We start from the raw sequence: 19,274 nt of genomic DNA, 5'->3' as shown, positions 1-19,274 counted from the left end.
CTTGATGGCAGTCCTGTGAGCAGCTGCCAACAGGTCTTACTAGTTCCCAAGAACACGAATCAGGGCAGCTGTTTTTTTAATCCACCATTGGTCATCTTCAGATGTTGCACTGACATAAATGGGTGTGAAATAAAAGGAGATGAGCCCACGGATGCCCATTTACATTTCAAATGCTGTCACCGCAGCCAGTGACATGTCTGGGTACAGCTTCCTTAGCACCATATCTACCTTGTGTGCTGTGGGTGGGATGGGTAAAAAGGTGCTTCCAATAAGAGGTTTTTGTGGTGGGTGATATTGTTTAATATTTACCTCACAAAATTATTAATAGCAAAAACAAAATTAGGTGAAGTAGGACTCCCCCAACCCATATTTATTTTTTGGTCTGTCAGAGATTCTGCGTCTTTAACAGCTGCCTCACTAGCAGAAACTCAACATGTGAAGCTTCTTCCTATATGGAGACGCTTCCCCTGTTAAATCTCTACCTGTCCTGCAGCTGCTTAGAAGCACAGGAGGCTTGCAAGAAAAGAGGTGACAACCCTAGCAGCCTCCAGCGTGGCGGTATACGCTCACGAGACAAGCTCTTCGCGCTGTACTCCGTCTCCAAGATCTGCACCGCTCGCGTCCTTCCGCAAGAAAGAAAAAAGAAAGAAAAAGGTGTGTGCGGGGGGGGGGGGGGGCACTGTACGCATGCGCGTTACATTCCTACATAGCTGAAGCCTGTCCGAGACTGCGCTCCCCTTGCCTCGCTGGGCCTGGCCGAACTTTCTGCGCACGCGCGAATCCACCCTTTTCTCTGCCCGCGAGTCTCGCGAGAAGCCGGGATTTATTCCTACGTGCTGTGCCGTGCTGCTCATGGCGGCGCTGGAGCGGGGACGCTGAGCTGTTGGGGTAAGTAGGGATCCCTGAGAGGAGGCCGGCAGCCTTCCTTGTCCGCCCGGCGCAGCCTTGAGAATGGTAGATGGAGGGGCTGAGGTGGCCTGAAATGTCTCCTGTCACTGTCCCAGGGACCAACGGTCTAGTGCGGGTAGGACCCCTCCCCCACCCGCCGTGTGACTGCCGATTTGACAGACGGACACACACCGCGAGGAGAGAAGGAACGTTGCCGGGGGCGAGCTGCTGTTCTCGCTCTCTTCTTCTCCGCCCCATTCGCTGGTTTGGCTTTAGTTCGGGCGAGAGCGAGCAAGTGGGCCCGAACCCCTACATCACTACTGTTCCCAGTGTGCACCGCGCGGCTTGCCTTTTACGCAGGGGCCGATGGGGGATTGAGTTTAGGGGCGCGGTGCTTCTGGTGGCAGTAGTGGCAGAAAACACTCCAACTCCCGGCGTGATGCCTGTAAGGTATCTGGCCACTAGGCCTTCTGGGGGATGGAGTCCTGGTGTCTCATCCTTCGTGGAGCCAAGTTGGTCATGTAAACTACCTCTCCCAGCATGCAGTGTGCGGATGTGGGGAGGGGAAGAGGAGGTCAATCTTCCTTTGTGTGAGGGGGAGCGGCCGCCATTTTCCTTCTCTCGCTCTCCTCCCCTCCCCCTCCATTTCCAGTTTGGGGAGGGGGACAAATAGTGGACGCGCCCCAGGCGCCTGTGGGAAATAACTCCCGTTGGTGTAACCGGTAGTGTCGACGTCCAGTGCTAGATTCCAGTCTTGGCTTTCCCTCAGTAGCATTTAGGGCTTGAGAACTGGGTTTCTGCATCCTTTGCTATTCGGATGCGGACCCCCAGCTTTATCGCCCCTCAGTAGCAGGAGCCACCATCTTGCTGCCTGGAGACCATGTGTCTCCGTTCTTAAATGTGATGCTGCAGCATGGGGTGGGATGGCCACTTTCGCCTCTGTGGGTAGAGTTGAAAACGAAAGAGCAGGCTATTGTCTGGCACCATTTCAATGCTAACCTTACAGCTGGACAGTCATAATCACCTGCTCCACTCTAGGGGTTTTAAACCATTGTAATCATACCCTCAAATTGCAGAGCAAATAGTTGAGACTTAGAATGACTAAAGATTTTTGTAATGATTAAACTGAACATATTATGAAGTCTCTCTATATAATGTAGAGTAAATTCTATCTGGCGACAATCTAAACCTTAAACCATAAAGCTTTCTTCATAAACTTATTGATGAGTTTAACTTGCCTGTGCCTTGGTTTGTCTCCAAACCAATAGCTATAATTTATTTACTGGTTTAATGTATGGCAAAGTAATGATGTAGTTTCCAAAGCCATTTTCTTGTTTAATTACAGTCAAATTCTATGTGTGTTTATTTAGAATTAAGTCTTGCTGAATTCATTGAGCCTTTCTCTTAAATTACGTACACTCATGATTGCAGCCTTATTGTGTAATTCTACGTCTATTCAGAATTAAGCCCCAATGAGTTCAGTGTAATATGTACAGGATTGCAGCCTTTTCCTGTGACCATCCCCACTTCTATTGCTGTCTCTGTATTAAATGTGGAATTCTCCTGGTATTAATTAGATATATGTTCAGCTAATACAAACAGATGTGCTGAATTAATCTCTTAAAAGGAGTCTTCAATGAAGTTATTTCAGACCTAAACCTTTAATAAGTGTCCCCTGGATATTGGATTCTACAGTCTTACAGTCCACAATATGGCTGCCATTTCTTAAATCAGCTCTACAGTTATGTATAAAAAGCTTGATCCGTTTGTCAGAATAAAATGTGAATAACACTAAAGTCAAAGGCAAAAATACAACTGAACTTTCTCCTTACTATGTTTGACTTGAGCTAATCCTTTATGAATTTATGTGTTATACTAGAGACTGCTGCATTGAAAGCTTGGCAGCTGCACTGGGTGTTTACCATTGGGAGGAGTATTTATAGCAGCTGAGCTGAAAAGTAAAGAATTTAAAGCACAGACATACACACTACTGATTTCACTGAAGTTCTGTCTAAGGCTTCACATCATTGGAGAAACACATGATTTTACTGTGAGATATAGGAAATACTCTGTTATAAACTGATTCAGGCTGTAATCATACTCAGCATTCCTTAGAAGTAAGCCTCTTTGAAAGTGTGTGTGTATCTGAGTAAATGTGCTGAGGATTGGGCTTTTATTTCTTCTACATTCAGTGGAATGAGCGATCTGATCCTAAGCAGGTTGATGTTAAGTAAGGACCACTTTTTTTTTTGTATATTCAAGTAAGTGTGCTTAGTACCATGGTGCAAGGCAGGTAAGCATCCAAGTTGAACAAAAGAAGAGAGGAAAAAACGTTTCAGGATGCTGTAAACTTTATTATGCAGAAGCCCAATAGCTTTCAGTTAGGCCTTCTTCAGAAGGCTGTAACAATGTCTGCAGAAATTATTTACAACAGGTTGTCTTGTGTGTATACACTGGCGACTCAATGCAGAGACACGAGACAACCTGTTTTAAATAATTTCTGCGAACATTGTTACAGCTCTCTGAAGAAGGCTTAACAGAAAGCCAGAGGCCAAAACACGCTGGGCTTGTTCATAATAAAGTTGTCTACAGCATCCTGAAACATTTCTCTCTTTTTCTTTATTAGTGCCACGGCTTAAAAGCATTTTAAATCTACACCAGCTAAATTAGTGTTTTTGGTCAAGCTGTTAAGTTCTGTTCCTACAGAAATATTCAAGCACTCTATTACCCTAGTTGCCTACCCATCCTAATTTTATTGGCTAGGATGGAAGATGTTGTTCCATTTTTGCTTAACTAAGTTGCTTGGGCTCATCTTAAAGCTTTTAACTATATTGCCACACTTCTCCAGTATGGAAGTACTTCCTATTGATGTTGTTTTCCCCCAAAATAGGGCCAGGAAGGACTGTGGAAGTATAGACATAAGTTACAAAACTAGTGAAGCCATTTGCCCTCACTCATATTCTCTAGCTCTCTTTCCTGATTATTCCTATCTCCAGAGCACAATGCTAAGGGACCCTCTTTCCCTTTATGTAAGATGGCTCAGCTGTTGCTCAACATCATCCATTCTGCATTCCATGTCCAATGAAGGTTGGGTGCTGAGAAAATTCCCTCTGGATTCACATTCCTCTATCTTTTAATGCATCCTGACAGCCGCATATAGGAAAAGAAAATATACAACCAATATATTAATGAAGAAGTGCAGGAATTAAATGCTACTGAAGACCCCAAACCAAACCCTGCCTATTGCCTATGGAAAATAATGTTTCTTCCTGGTGCATAGGATTTTTTGTGGGGAGGGGAATAAAACACACAAATTAAATATAACCTGTTAGTTTGTTTCCTGATTGAACCTGAAGGATCAGAATTAAAAGCAAGTTGAAACAAAAATATACTTGCATATTTCAACATTTAAATCTTTTGGCAGTGAACTTTTGGTCTTGGCCTAGATAAACTGCAGGGATTGGCTTGGAAAAGCCTCTTGTAACCAGTTTTGTGCTTGCTGCATAGTTATGTTGTTTATTCGTATAGTGAAATGGTTTGCATATTGCAGTTTGTCAGTAACATATTTGGTCACCTGCTTTCCAGGAAATTATAATTGTAGAGAGGTTCTTTGGGAAAGGAATAGATGTTCCAAGTGTGATTTTGTGTATCTGTGGTTATTATTATCTCTGTGTGTACGTTGAAGTAACAGCACAGCTTTAAATCTCAGTTGTGAAAATGTTCATGAACTGAATCCATGCCGGATTCTGAAGCTGAGCAAGAAGGCCAACTTGTCATTTTAGCATTAGAATTTTAGTTTTGCTAAGTTAACTAGTTTTTACATTCAGTGCAATACATACATTTATGCCAAGTGAGATTGCTGTTCAGTGAACGTCTGAAAGCTTTCTTATATTATTGGTGTGATCTTGTGAGAAAGCTTTCTGCTCAGAGGTAGGTTTGCATCTGTAAAGAATATAAAGTGCATCTAAAATGTATGATATAATAGACTTCTTGTTTTGTCTTTTTCTCTCCAGTATGAAGTGTAACAGAACAGAATTTACCACCTGAAACTGCTGCTTCAAGTTCAGATCAGGAAAAGAACACACCACATCGTAACAACAAAACAAGACCAAAGAGAGTAAACTTTACACTGAAGACACAACACTTGATCTGAAACAAGAAGTTTGTGCCTACTCAACAGCTTCAAAAGAGCACGTCCCAACGCTGCTAGTAGTCTTTGTTTTCTTCAGTGCTGTACTGAATGCCCAGTGCAGCACCAGTTATTCCTTATTAGCTTGATAGATCACTTGTCTCTCGCTATCTCTTTTTTTTAACAATAGCAATCTTCAAACTTTGAAACGTGTGCTGAAACGAAGAATCGGCGAATACTACTGAAAGTGCAATATTAGAATATCACTGCGAGGTTGGTGCATGTACTATTAAAATGCCACAGATATTCTGAATTAAAACTATTACTTGATATAAGTTAAATAATGCTTTGGTTTAAATTTCTACTGCCTTCATTGGTCAGAATATCAAAGCAGTGCTAACATCTTGCTATGGCGCTTATCTTTTTAAATGATTCAAGTTCTTCAGTATTGCCATTTGGTTATATTTGCTAAGCTAACCATGGAATGCAGTCTTATAATTGTAGCTACTTCATTAAGCTTTCTGCTACTATTTTCCAGTTTCTCACTTGAAATCAGTTTACTCTAATGCTATAAATCTGGATCTCAAACTTTCTCCATATCCTTCTCCCAATTACTGGTATCGGTCAGTGAGTCTCCATTTCATAAGCTGGTAGGTTTAAATGTGAATTGTCTGCTATAAGGACAACTGAATTAATAGTAGCCATCAGTTAGCTAGCTTCTTTCCATTTCAGAACCCCTCTGAAATAAAATAAAGCTATTAAATGCTTCCTTAACTAGCACATCAATCCCTTCTTGTCTAATATGTTAGGAGGCTGCCAGAATGGCAGCTTTTTTGATGACACTGGATAAGTGGCAAATATACATTGACAAGGTTGTCTTGTTTGATTTTGTTATATGCAGCATTATAAAATTAAGTTGAAACAGGCGTAAAAATATGGCAAGCACCTGGAAAGAATTTGTTGAATTTTCCATGCCGTCTTCTCCCCCTACTGCATACGTTAGTGCCAACCTGGGCAATGCATCTCCAGTCGGACTGAATTTATCACCTTATGGCCAATCAGTAAGTTCTTTTGCCATACTAGCAATATTCTTAAGGGTAAAGCCAAACTAGCTCAGATGGTGTGATGCAACAACCTCCTATGAGCAAGCAAAATGTGGCCAATTTGCCAATTACTACCAAAATGCCTGCTCATTTTGGGACCTCTGAGGCATCTTGTAACCTTGTCAGAGTGCAGTGAGCAGACTACAACACTATAATTTGACAGTTTCAGTTTGGAAATCATTTCACACTCACCCCTCATTCCCAATCATTCTTTTCATTGGTCATTGTACCAGGCCTAGTTCTTGTTCTAGGGCAATTGGTTACCTCTCCAGCTGTTTAAAAACAAAACTACCCTAGTACATAAGAGAATTTTGGATTTCTTTTGTAGTTTCTATAGAAAATGAGGTCCAAATCCTCTTATATACTGCCAAGGGAGCAGGTTCAAATTTTGAGAATATTCCGTTGAGAATAGGCGAATACATGTCCGCCAAACTTTATTGCATATGAGAACACATCTAGCTGGAATATAGTTAATAGCTAGTTAATTTAGACTTGCCCATCATGGTCCTTAACTAGCATGGAAATTGTTCAGGGGTTCTCTAACAAGACTGTTAGATTAGCAAATAACTATCTAAAAGTACGGGGTTTTTTTTAGTTTAAGCTGATGTACTTCACTAGAGAAACAATGTATTTTGGGTCTCATATCTAAGTTGCAGGGAGGGGGCTCTCTTAAAACTTCAGAGGACTTGTTTATTACTAAATAATGAAATGGAAGGCTAGTCACAATGGTAAAGCACATGAGTCTAGTTCCTCAAGGTCATATTTGAAAATACTTGAGGACTGTTGAATTTGGACTTTTAAGTATAACCCAAAGGAAGGGCCATAGGTCAGAGCTAGATCATGTGTTTTGCATGCACAAAGTCCTAGGTTCAGTTCCTGGCATCTCCATTTAAAAAAGATACTGGTAGCAGGACTGGGAAAGTCCTTTCATGGATAACTGCTTCCCATCAAAGAAGATAGCACTAGGCTACATGGACCTTTGGTCTGACTTGATATAAAGCTGCTTCATATTCTTAAAATAAGGATTGTTCCAGGATATAAGTTTTTAAAACCTCTTGTTCACTGCCCTAAATACAGAATTACTCAAGTTGTACATTAACCTAGGAATGGGGTTTTCCTGCATTATAGATTTTGACATAAAGCCATTAACAGCAACACTCTATGAATACAATACTAATGTAACACGGTCAGTAGAATAGGCCATAAATGGATGCTACAGTGTTTTTAGTTGAGTTAATCTCTGTGAATACAGCAATTTGTTTACTATATATTTAATAAAACTGGGGGAGAACTAAGACCTGGTCTTAATTTGCTGTCACTATTCCTGAGGTGGTACTAAATTCGACTAAGGATCAAATTTTTAAATGCTCATACCTGACATTTAGGTGCTATATTCTGTCATCAAATCATGAGAAAAGGTAGGAGTGATAATCTCCCCCCAACCTTTAATGTTGTAAATTATAGTCTAGCTAACTTAGGTTCCAATTCATAAACTCACTGAACATGCTCTCTAGAGGCTCTGATGAAACATGCCACAAACATGAGTCTTTGGGCCTTTTACTCAAAGTTTAAAGTCTAAAGTTAGCAAAACAGAGCCTCTGTATTAAGAAATAGCCTTTCTGTGTCTCACTAGAGTACCAGTTGTTGTTCTCCTCATGCTTGGAGTTCTGCTATCCCTTTAAATTGGGAAAGGAAAGAAATGAAGTAGTAGTTATATGGTTATATTCTTCACTGCTGTGCAAGAACATGCATAATATAACAGCTGTTGGCTCAATCATAACTTGTATACATTTCTTTCTAGTTACAATTCTCCCTTGTGATTATTTTTGCGCAAGAGCTGATCAGGGCCTAGGTAGTATGAGCAACCCACAGCACTGTTGGAAAGGAATTATTGACTTAGAAATAGTGCTTGCTTATTCCATTTATACTGTAATCCTGTTTAAAAAAGAGGAAATTTGGATTGACTGCTTTTGACTTCCAGCTAAGTCTCTTGAGGCATGGAATTTTATATTACTTGGATGTATTTAAAGATGTGCTAACTATTGACTAGTTATATTGTGTACTATGTTATCACAGCTGTATGAGATGGAGAACCATTATACTGTGTCATCAGATCCTCTCCCCCCTCCTGCAGCTCCCCCTCCTTCTCATCCTTTACCTTTCTCTTCATCTTCTACTTCATCCGGGTCTAAAAAACAGAAGAGGACCCCCCTTTATCAGAGATCTGTAAGTCAGGGCAGCAGTTGACAGACATGTCATCTTAGCATGGGGATCCTTAGCAGTTAACTCTTCTCTGCATATGTTCTCACTTCTAACTTCACTGTATTAAATCTCAACAGGTTAAAGGATAAAATTCCACTTGAACCAGCCGGAAATCTTGCTGGGTTCTTAAATTGGTGTTTCCTGTATCTGTTTCTGAAACTAAATGCAAGCCTGACTCTGTGTGTGTGTGTATTTATGTGTGTGTGTAAAATGCAACTTCATTTTATGCTTTCTGTAATATTGGTTGAATTATCTTGCCTGTTTACAGGTGTGAGAAAGCTTAGCTAAGATCTTTTCCTAAATCTGCAAAATAAAGATGTCATAGATCTAAATTCTACTTGACACACTTGTAATAGAAAACATGTAACAACCCAGTGTAATAGTTGCAAGCACCTTCTCCAGAAGCCTTAAAGTCTGATCAGGAGTTGTTGCATCTTATGTTGCCACTTGTGAGTTGTAGTCTGTGTGTGTTTGTGTTTTGTTCAGGTGGGAGTTTTGATGTGGAAAAATTCCCTCTATTCCATATGTCATACTGTCATCTTAGTGCTTGTACTAGTTGACAAAAAAGCAGAGCTGCTAACATTTGTTTCAGCCTAGCCCTATACATGCTTACTTAGAAATCCTATTGATTTCAACAGGAGTTATTCCTAAGTAAGTGTGCCTAGGAGGATTGCTGCCTTAGAATCTCCAAAAGTTGCTTGTGGGCTTTGTATTTAGCATTATCAAAAACTTAGTCTGGGTGGTGGTGGTGGTGGTTGTGGTGATGATGATAACAATAATAAGCTGCATTGTTACCAGTACAAGGAATGAGTAAGTGATCTAATCGGTCATAAACCTTTAATGTTAGGTTATTATTTTAAAAGTTATTACACTTGGAGATTTGTGCACTTAATGTGCACTAAGATTTAGCATTGCAGAAATCTTAGCTTATTTTCTTAAACAGATACACAGGAAACTGCATTATGTGTAAAATATGTAGTCTCAAAATGCATGGGTTTGGCCTTGAACTCTTTGACTTGCCTTGAACTCCTTGACATGCATGGTATGTCCATCAATTCTTGTAACAGTAAATATTGAAAGGGATGCCCTAATACTAACTTTTCTCTGGACTTAACTTGAAAGCCAAATTGATTTTTTTTACAATGTATTTTTATATATGTAAGTGTTATAAGAATGTTAATGCAAATTTAATAGGCCAATTTTCTCTGTCTTGTGGAATTAACAAATCCATTTATGGGTGGAGAAGGAACATTTAAGTTGAATGAGTATAGTCATCAATTAACAAACTTCATAAAACATCAGTTTACTAGTTAAGAATAAAGATAGAGATTCAGTTATGGAAATTGCGCTAAAATTAGGTTTATTAGTAACCTTTTGATTTGCTTTCTTGATGGCATCCATTGGTAAATTCAAGTTATACTAAAGGATAATTTTGAGTACAGTATGTATTTTACTCTGCACATAATTGGGGAATATACTACTATGGTAATTTCCTATATGAAATTCTTACAGATTAGATACAGTATAGCTACTTATGGATCTTAACTAGTCAGGTGTAATGCAAAATCTGTCCAACTGCTAGATGCATCAATGCTTGCCTAATCTTTTAATATTGGACTTCACTTAATATTTACCCTGTGTTAGCTTAAGTAAGGATATCAAGAAGAAGGGGATTACTCTTGGAAGAGTTCACAAGTTTCTTTTGATTTCAGATGAGCTTTGATCCAAACCTTCTCCATAACAATGGACACAACGGGTACCCCAATGGTACTTCTGCAGGACTGCGTGAAACTGGGGTTATTGAAAAACTGCTGACCTCCTATGGATTCATTCAGTGTTCAGAACGGCAAGCTAGACTGTTCTTCCACTGTTCACAGTATAATGGCAACCTACAGGAGCTTAAAGTAGGAGGTAATTAATCAACTGGATTCATAATGGAGGACTCCACCTGCAAGGATGAGGTTCAGCGACTCTTGCCACTGGACTGCTTGTCTAGTCAGTCAACAACTAGATCAGGGTGGGGAACTTTTTCTGCTCAGGGGCCAAATTCCCATTTGGGAAAGGTCTCAAGAGTCCGAGATACAGGGGACAGGATCAAGGATAGAGTAGGCAAGGCTAAGCAAACTAGGTGGGGCCAGATATAATTCATCTCTGAAATAGATAGTTGAGAGACCTTGTATGAGACTTAAGAAAACATGTTTCATTGGTAGATGACATGTTTCATTGGCATGCTCCTGGTGGTTCCACATAAACCCATCCTCCAATTGCAGACCACCAGGGGAAGAGCCTTCAGCATGGTAGCCCCCTCCTATGGAATTCTCTGCCTCTGGCGGTCAGGCAGGTGCCAACTTTGTATTCCTCTCGGCGCCTCCTGAAAACATCATTATTGCAGGAAGCCTTTCCTTAATGACCAGTCATGGTTCGCTTTACATTTTGCTTCTTTTAAAATCTATTTTAAAATGTTTTATTCTGATTTTATTTTATTTTACCTTGTACACTGCTCTGAAATTTTGAATGTGGAGCGGTATATAAATATTGTAAATAAGTAAACTTTGTACTCCTGAGATCATAATGAATTGGGAAGGATCTACTAGAAAGTGGTTTATCATAGTGTGTTCTGGGGAGCTTTGAGCCTCGTTGAAAGCTTTTCTGGAATTACACAGTGAGAAGACCAATAATAATAGACAAGCTTGCCCACTGCTGGCATCTTTACTGCACTTTACAGCTACAGGAAGCTGTTGTGTGCCTTCTAGGATGCATTGCCAGTTCATATTGGCAACACTGAAGCCCAGTTTGCCTGGATTGTGCTCTGCATGACCTGATTATAACCCCAGAACACACCTCATTTTTTTTTTAATGAAATTCAGGCATTTTTTGGCAGAGCAGTCAATGTAGGAAGGTTCCCTGAAGTTAGAAATTTTGGAAATCTCCACTATACAAAGAGGATGGGACATGAATGCTGTACATAATGCTTGTCCACACCATCTGACTGTAGAAGTCAGTCATGTTTGAAATGGTAAATTTAAAGCTGCTTTTGAAACTGGGTAGTTTTGGAGATTAGGGAGGCTACTTGAAAAAGGAAAGGCGTGTATTATGCCTGTTCAGTGTAAACAAACCTGTAAAGTCCTGTGCCATTTTGATGGCTTCAATTTTATTGGAATTTATTATTTATATTAGACTGAAGTTTTTAAAATGTTACCTGCTTATTTGAGTTTTGAATTTTTTTAAAAAATTATAAGCCACCTTTTAGAGTAAACCTTCCTAAAATGGCATACACAACAAAACCACAAAATAATAGTAATAATATTAACAATAATATTATATTCAATAATATTAAATTTTTTGTATACTTTTAATGTCTACTATTTTTAATTGTTGTAAACCGCCCAGAGAACTTCGGCTGGGGGGCGGTATATAAATGTAATAAAATAAAATAAATACCAAATTAACAGTGAAAACCAGGCACCTTATACCTAGCGATACTCAGTAAAGTCATAGCTCAATATAGGCCAAGGCAAACAGCTGAGTTTATAGAGCCCACTTGAAGGCCTGTACTGATGGAACTTAGTAGATATCAATCGGAATAGAGTTCCACTAGTGGAGGCGGGAGGGTCCTACTGAGTCCTATTCCACTTGCCAGCCTAATTGCTTTAAAATGAGCATGCAAGCAGGGCATCTGATTCTGATATTGGTGCCGGCAGAGTGGAGTGGGTGAAGTCAGTACTTCAAGTTACCTGGACCCCAAATGTTTAGGGTGATGGATGTTTTCATGATTACTAGAAGCCGCCTGGGGAGGGTTTTTTATCCTTAAAGGTAGCATATAAAATTTTAAAATAAATTAATTTGCTTTACAGATGATGTTGAATTTGAGGTATCTTCTGACCGGCGAACTGGAAAACCAATTGCTATTAAACTGGTGAAGATAAAAACAGAAACATTACCTGAAGAACGAATAAATGGACAAGTTAGTGGCTATGATTAGTTTTTAACATGCATGCCGTTTGCATCTGCTGTGGTCAAACAGACAAGGGCAGAGTTGAGTGTAGCATGCCTCTCCTTAGTTGCATAGAAATATTTTTCTCAAATTTAATTTTTTTCCTTATTTTGGCAAGCACGTAAAAATTGGGGTTTTACCTAACCAAGAACAATTCTTACAGTTAATAGAATTACTGTAAGATACAAGCTTTGCAGCATGGCATACTGTTGTGGGTTACCTGTAAAGTGCATCCCTGAGTGTATTATAAGAGATAACTAACAGTCTGATGCGTAATGCTGCCTTTGGAAATAATTAGCAATGGATTTTTTTTTGACTGGTAGGTTGTGTGTGCTGTTCCTCACAACTTAGAGAGTAAGTCTCCAGCTGCCCCGGGTCAGAGTCCAACAGGGAGTGTATGCTACGAACGTAATGGGGTAAAACTTATGTATTTACTTAAACTTTTTGACTGATCCTCCAGTATGCTTTAAATTAAAATACTTGTCAGAGTAGACAGTTAAAACTGTACCTGCATTAAAAAGTTAAATTTAAATTGCTAAAAACTTATTAATCAACAAATAGAGAAACATCTGACTTCATGTTTTGACTAAAATTCTGAAATATTTTTACAATTTGAGTCTAGAATTGTAAGGCTAGTTAAAATATTAAAGTAGAAACGTTAACTGTTCACTAATGTCTTCACTGTGACTTTTTTTTAGTTTCATAAAATTCTAAACATAATACTGCAAATGCTTTAAACACTTCCCAAGTTCTAAAAATCAGACGTTTAAGCTAACCTGGATATTATAATTTCTCTCTTAAGCGTGCTAGCAAAATATAATGACATCAAATTATAATTCACAGGAAGTATTCTACTTAACTTATACCCCAGAAGATGTTGAAGGAAATGTTCAGCTGGAAACTGGAGATAAAATAAACTTTATTATTGATACAAATAAACAGTAAGTTGTTACTTTGTAATGTACTGAGTCTATGTTAGCTGAAATTCTAAAGCTTTCCAGAAATTAATGGTGCTATTTTGAGTTGAAGCTCACTTAGCAAACTCTGAACTGCCCTTTCTGTCATAATAGTGTTTCTGAAGATACTGTAGTTTGGAGCAGTTAAAGTTGAAAATGCCCATTACTTGCCTGTTTTCTTTTAGTGATGCAACAGGTGAACCTCTGTCTAGCTCTCAAGTTGGAAATTTGGCCTTTTGTTAGAAATGAATTGGATTTTTTTTCAAATAAAGATGAACTAGCAGTGTGGCATTTCAAAAATTACCATGTCACAACAAAACATATTTTTTTTACTTGTAAAATAGCATTTCCTATATTTCAATACATTAAAAGTAGTGTTTGCATTAGCTAGCATTGTTGTGTTAAGGCATTGAATTAGATTCACCTTGTATCATCAATATTTTTCCCCCCTAGTACTGGTGCTGTAAGTGCTCGGAACATTATGCTTTTGAAAAAGAAACAAGCTCGATGTCAAGGAGTAGTTTGTGCCATGAAGGTAAGTAACACATCGCTACTTTCATTTACTTTTGAAGCTAAGAACTAGGTTCCCTCACTTTGGCTGGGTTCACACACTGCACTAACCCATCCTGGGAATCTCTGCAGAAAATGCACTGCATTCAGACAACACGATAACCCACAGTTCAACAACAATCTAGATTGAGTGGGTTAACGTGTTGTGTGAACCCAGCCTATGCATGCTTTTCTTTGTAAAGCTATGAAATTATAGAGTACAGACTTACTATAATGGGTTCCAATAAATGTAGTATGGGTTCCAAGTCTTTTAAGGTTGCAATCATGTGTATGCTTGCTTGGGAGTAAGTCCTAGTGAGCATGCATTGGATTGGATTCCAAGCTTTTCACGCATGCGTCTTATCAAAACTTCCTATATATTGTAGCTGAGGATCTCACTAAAACTTCTTGTTCAAGCTGAGCTGTTAAGATACACCTAAATCAAGGCAACTTCTCTTGGCTAAGCAATTGTGTTCTTCTCTTAGGAAGCCTTTGGATTCATCGAAAGGGGTGATGTTGTAAAGGAAATATTCTTTCACTATAGCGAATTTAAAGGAGACCTAGAAGCCTTACAGCCTGGTGATGATGTGGAGTTCACAATCAAAGACAGAAATGTAAGGCCAGATTTGTTAAATAAAACTTAAATTCTACGTTTCTGACATTAAAGGAACTTTTGTAAATGTTTTTATTGTATTTGTATGCACATGTAACTTACTGTTAGTCCTTTTACTGCTTTTCCACAGCTGAATATTTTGCTTAATATTCTGTTCATAGGGTAAAGAAGTTGCAACTGATGTAAGACTTTTGCCTCAAGGAACTGTTATTTTTGAAGATATCAGCATTGAACACTTTGAGGGAACTGTAACCAAAGTAATTCCAAAAGTACCCAACAAAAATCAGGTAATAATCATATGGTCTACAGAGCAGGGTCTTTTGTTTTGGAGGTATCACTGTGCCAGTATTTTATTTGACAGTGCAATTGCTTCTTGATGGGTACATGTCAATGAATACAGCACAGTATTCTTTGTCTTTATAATGTCTTTCTATGCCATACATGAACATGTAGTTCTAGAATTGTGGGGAAATGGATGGTGCTTTCAAGGCCAAGTGAGCAGAGTTGTATCACTTTGTGTGTCGCTTAGAAGTGGGAGGTGGTCTAACATGAGCAGGTTTTAAAAGAACTTTGTTTCTGCTTTACTTTATTGGAGAAGAGCTTTCTTCCCCCACTGCGAGTGCAGTCTGTTCTGTTCACCTCTGTTCCATTGCAAAGCGTTCTCTCTCAGCTGCCCCCTCTTAAACTCTTGAAGCTGTTTTGCCTTTCGAAGTGCCATACTTTCCTTTGCTGCCATTTGGGAGCAGCAAGAGTTACTAATATTCAGAGGTTTTCTTCCCCCAACCCTTTCCCCCAAAGTCCACCTTATGCTCCCTTCTCCCCTGCCATCCTGTTCTCCTATTCTCCTCCCCCACTTGCAAGCCAACATGAAAGCCAAGACCCCCTCTTCGATGCTACCCCAATTGTCATGTCCCAACCACACCTCGGTGACATCCATAACAACTTACCAAGGAGTAAACACCCTTGAAGTGAATGTAACTTCTTAGTAGGCATGTATATAATTGTATTATTAGCTTCCTAATAATTTCTTGGGAAGGAAATGGAGGGAAAAAAGGGGTAATTGGGAAAGCTTGAAGAGACATTCCAAACTTCATTTTTCTCAGAGTAGAGGGAGGGAAGCAACAGAGAAAGTGAAATCAGCTTCATTGAGCAACACAGAGAGAGGAGGAAATAAAAAAGCTGATCAGAAGGAGGTGGGAAACGCTGCCTGATAAAACGCTGCCCTTCACCTGTCAGGTGTATTTCATAGGCCCAAGATGAGCTGCTGCTGATACTCTCTCTCCTCCTCCTCCTCCACCTCCAAGCCACTGCTATTTTTGTCCTGCTTGTGGGACAGCAAAGATAGACTGTTCCGCAGAGCTGCTCAACTCTGCAAGTATGTTTTTGCAGATAAATTAATAGAAAATGTGCAATTAGTCATAACTATGGAGCTCTGTAGGTACGCATTGAAAAGTAGTGTTTAAAAAAAAGCATCCTGCCTAGTTGCTGATGGTCAGCAAAGGGAGGACAGACCCCTTTTTCCTCCTCAGAGTGAGTTCCCCCTCCCAAGGAGAAGGTGGGAAGGAAAGGTTGCAAAACTGGTTTTGCAGGCTGAAACCACTACTGCAGGGACAATGCAGTAAAGAAGAAGAGTCATCATAAACGTGATCTGGGAAGTACTGCAACAAAGAGTCAGAAATTGCATGAAGACTATTGACAACTGTACCATGTGCACTACTAGTGAGCAGACAATGTTGTATCAGGGTGGGTTAGGGGAAGTCTAGTATAAATTGGTCCAATGTCTTAAATTTTTTAAATTCTGTACATAATAATGTTTTAAGGCACCTTGATAACCTATGGAACTGAGTATAGGGACGAATTTGAGAAAAACATTAATGGAGATGCCAGATCAGGATTAGGACTCATTGGGGAAGCATTTTGGAAGTCATTGGAAATTGGTGTTGAATTTTTAAAACCATACAATTTGGGAAAGTTCTAATCTATCTGAACTTCCTTTTGTACCGTGATCAGAATGACCCCCTACCTGGGCGTATAAAAGTTGACTTTGTGATTCCTAAAGAACTTCCATTTGGAGACAAAGATACAAAATCAAAGGTGACGCTGTTGGAAGGTGACCACGTTAGATTCAACATTTCAACTGATCGGCGTGACAAATTGGAACGAGCCACTAATATTGAAGTTCTTCCCAATACTTTCCAATTCACTACTGAAGCTAGAGAAATGGTAAGTAATTAAGTGTCTTGTGCAGAGAGATGATACTAAAATTTGAGTGTTACATGTGATATTGCATAGCCATGTAGTTCCTGCATTGCTAGCATTGTACCACGGTGCCAGATTTCTATAATGAGTATTGAGAATTTTGTAGTTCTCTTGACTGTGGGAGGAATTGGAGAGGTGGCAGGTAGAGAGATAAATTGTCTATAAATTTATATTAATATTACAAATGGAGATCTGCAACAAAATCTTGCAGTGTGTGCTGCATTCCTGTCATGCCATCCCCTGAGCAAGCTCAGTCTTCTGGACTATTTGGTTTTTCTTTCTCCATTTTAGTTTTTGATGGGGTGGATACACATGACCAATTCTAGTGTCATTAAAATCCTTGATTTCTCCATTGGTGTCTAGGCAGCTTCTACTTCTGTCCCTGGGAACATTTTAAAATAGATTTTCAATGTGAACCCGGAATTGACTTCTCCAGACCATATGATGCTCCTATCTACATTTTCATCTCTGGTTTTTTTGGTCTTCTCATGCCACTCAATTCTATCACCCATTCTAACTGGTTATCCGTTCTGTGCCTTGGTCAACATTCTGTGCCACTGACCCGGTTCAGACGACACGCTAAACCATGCTGCTTAACCACAAAGTGGTTAAGGGAATCCTTAGCCATGATTTAGCGTGTCGTCTGACACACGTTTTGGCTAAAATTTTGCTCTGTTAACCACATTGTGGTTAGGCTCACTAACCATGGCTAAAAGTGTCATCTGACACGTGTCTGTGGTTAACGGGCCAAAATAATAGAGCTTGAAGTATAGAGCGTCTGAAATTGCCGCAGCTGCTCTATACTGTGGGCTCCTCCAGAGGGGATGGTTGGGAAAAACAGAAATAGTGGGAAGTTGAAAAATATGTTATACCTATATTTTTAGTACTCCTTATAGATCTTAATCTACTTTGTTCCTTGAGGAAGATAAAATATTTTATGTATAACTTGGTTTGCTCATAAAGTTATCATTAAAATAAAAGCACAAAAGTAGACTCAAGCACAAAAAGATTGTCTGTAATTATTATCTGAATAAACTATCGTTTTAACTTAAATATGCCAATCATGATAATTTTATGAGCAAAACAACTTACATATAATATAGTTTGGGTTCCTATTTTATGTCTAACCAGAGGAAACTTCAAATAATCCCTGAAACATCTGAATCATCCTAGAAACCAAAATAAATAGCAGGAAAAGTTAGAGGGAAATTGATGTACAGCCTATGTTTGTGAGGAATTGGTTGAGGTGAAGTTTAGGGAAATCTAATCTATATTAAAACTATTTAGGGCTTATTTAGCTGGGGAAGATTCTTTTACCTATTAGGCAAAAGAATCCTAATAGGTAAAAGAATCTTTAAGCATTCTCAGCCTGTTGTTTGAAAAGTGACATTTGATTTACTTTGTAAATAATTTCCTTAATAAACATGTTAATTTTTGTTCATTTTAAAACGTTGTCCCTATTGGTGGTGCCAATCCAATGACTGTGTTTTAGGAAATAGGTTACTGAATTTACTTTTAGGTATAGGGGCTTTAGTTTTGGTGGTAGGAGTTCAAGGTTTTATAGCTGAGGCAGCATTCCCTTATGGTGAGGTCTCATTAGGAAGTTTATTAAAAAATTAGCGGTGAGTTTAGATGGGATAAGTCCTACATTCTGTCATATGTGGTGGTAATGGTGGGATAACCTAAATTTTTTTTCTCTGACATTTGGATTTTAGAACTACATTGACTGCTAAGGCATCTAACCAGAACAAGCTCAGAAACACAGAACTCTATAAAACAAAACCCAGACTGTCACGATTGCACATCTTCTTCACATGTTATGATATGATGACTTTAATCATGTGTTGGGAAATTGATCATGACTGGGAGAATCCCTAGATGTCTATCAGTAAAATATAAATTAAGTCAATTATTTTAATAAGGAATTGAAGAAATAACTATGTCGGGTATTTTACAGAGAGAATTAAAAAAATATTTTCGTCATGCTTCAAAATTACCAGAAATTATGAATCTCTAGTCTTACATAGGAGTCTTCCTATTACATCGTTTTTAGAACTACATAGTAGTTCTTGGGGGAATAAAGGCCAGGTAGCACTATGTGAACACCTTGTCGAAAACATTTATTCATATTTCTAAAACAAAATACTTCATATTGCAGAATTATTATTTTTTTGAGAAAAAACAAAGGTGGCCTTGGAAAAAGGCTGAGTTCCCCCCCCCCCCCTTGAATTGTTCTTTTTCTGGGGTCTTCACATCTCTAAACAGTACTTATTTTACTGTATTTGAGAAATATCCATTGAGGATTCTTCATTAGTTGTAATAATTGACCTGTGTTGCATCTGCAGGGTGTGATTGCCGCAATGAGGGATGGCTTTGGTTTCATTAAATGTGTTGACAGAGATGCCCGCATGTTCTTTCACTTCAGTGAAATTCTAGATGGCAACCAACTCCACATTTCAGATGAAGTAGAATTTACTGTGGTCCCTGTGAGTAAAACCTTAATTTTATGGAATTTAGGCTA

The 19,274-nt window shown here is 39.0% G+C and overlaps 1 protein-coding gene across 7 annotated transcripts in view; it reads left to right on the top strand.

Annotated features, from left to right (window-relative positions):
- The first annotated feature begins 781 nt into the window (after positions 1 to 781).
- Positions 782 to 19,274, top strand: part of CSDE1 (cold shock domain containing E1) — a 33,617-nt gene continuing 15,124 nt past the window's right edge. The window contains exons 1-13 of one of the 7 annotated variants that reach the window (XM_063143616.1): positions 782 to 888; positions 4,902 to 5,290; positions 5,919 to 6,078; positions 8,320 to 8,346; positions 10,095 to 10,293; positions 12,237 to 12,346; positions 12,700 to 12,792; positions 13,220 to 13,317; positions 13,786 to 13,867; positions 14,367 to 14,495; positions 14,656 to 14,781; positions 16,505 to 16,717; positions 19,099 to 19,239. In XM_063143616.1, coding sequence (XP_062999686.1) covers positions 5,953 to 6,078; positions 8,320 to 8,346; positions 10,095 to 10,293; positions 12,237 to 12,346; positions 12,700 to 12,792; positions 13,220 to 13,317; positions 13,786 to 13,867; positions 14,367 to 14,495; positions 14,656 to 14,781; positions 16,505 to 16,717; positions 19,099 to 19,239 — 1,344 coding nt within the window. In that variant the 5' untranslated portion in view covers positions 782 to 888; positions 4,902 to 5,290; positions 5,919 to 5,952. Of the gene's footprint in view, positions 889 to 4,901; positions 5,291 to 5,918; positions 6,079 to 8,196; positions 8,347 to 10,094; positions 10,294 to 12,236; positions 12,347 to 12,699; positions 12,793 to 13,219; positions 13,318 to 13,785; positions 13,868 to 14,366; positions 14,496 to 14,655; positions 14,782 to 16,504; positions 16,718 to 19,098; positions 19,240 to 19,274 lie in introns of all 7 variants that reach the window. The other 6 variants (XM_063143595.1, XM_063143649.1, XM_063143633.1 and 3 more) reach the window with 6 other exon arrangements.

The sequence above is a fragment of the Elgaria multicarinata genome, chromosome 1 (assembly GCF_023053635.1).
Source record: "Elgaria multicarinata webbii isolate HBS135686 ecotype San Diego chromosome 1, rElgMul1.1.pri, whole genome shotgun sequence".
Taxonomy (NCBI): domain Eukaryota; kingdom Metazoa; phylum Chordata; class Lepidosauria; order Squamata; family Anguidae; genus Elgaria; species Elgaria multicarinata.
Note: the sequence above shows the minus strand (reverse complement) of the source record. Positions and strands in the feature narration are given on the sequence as shown.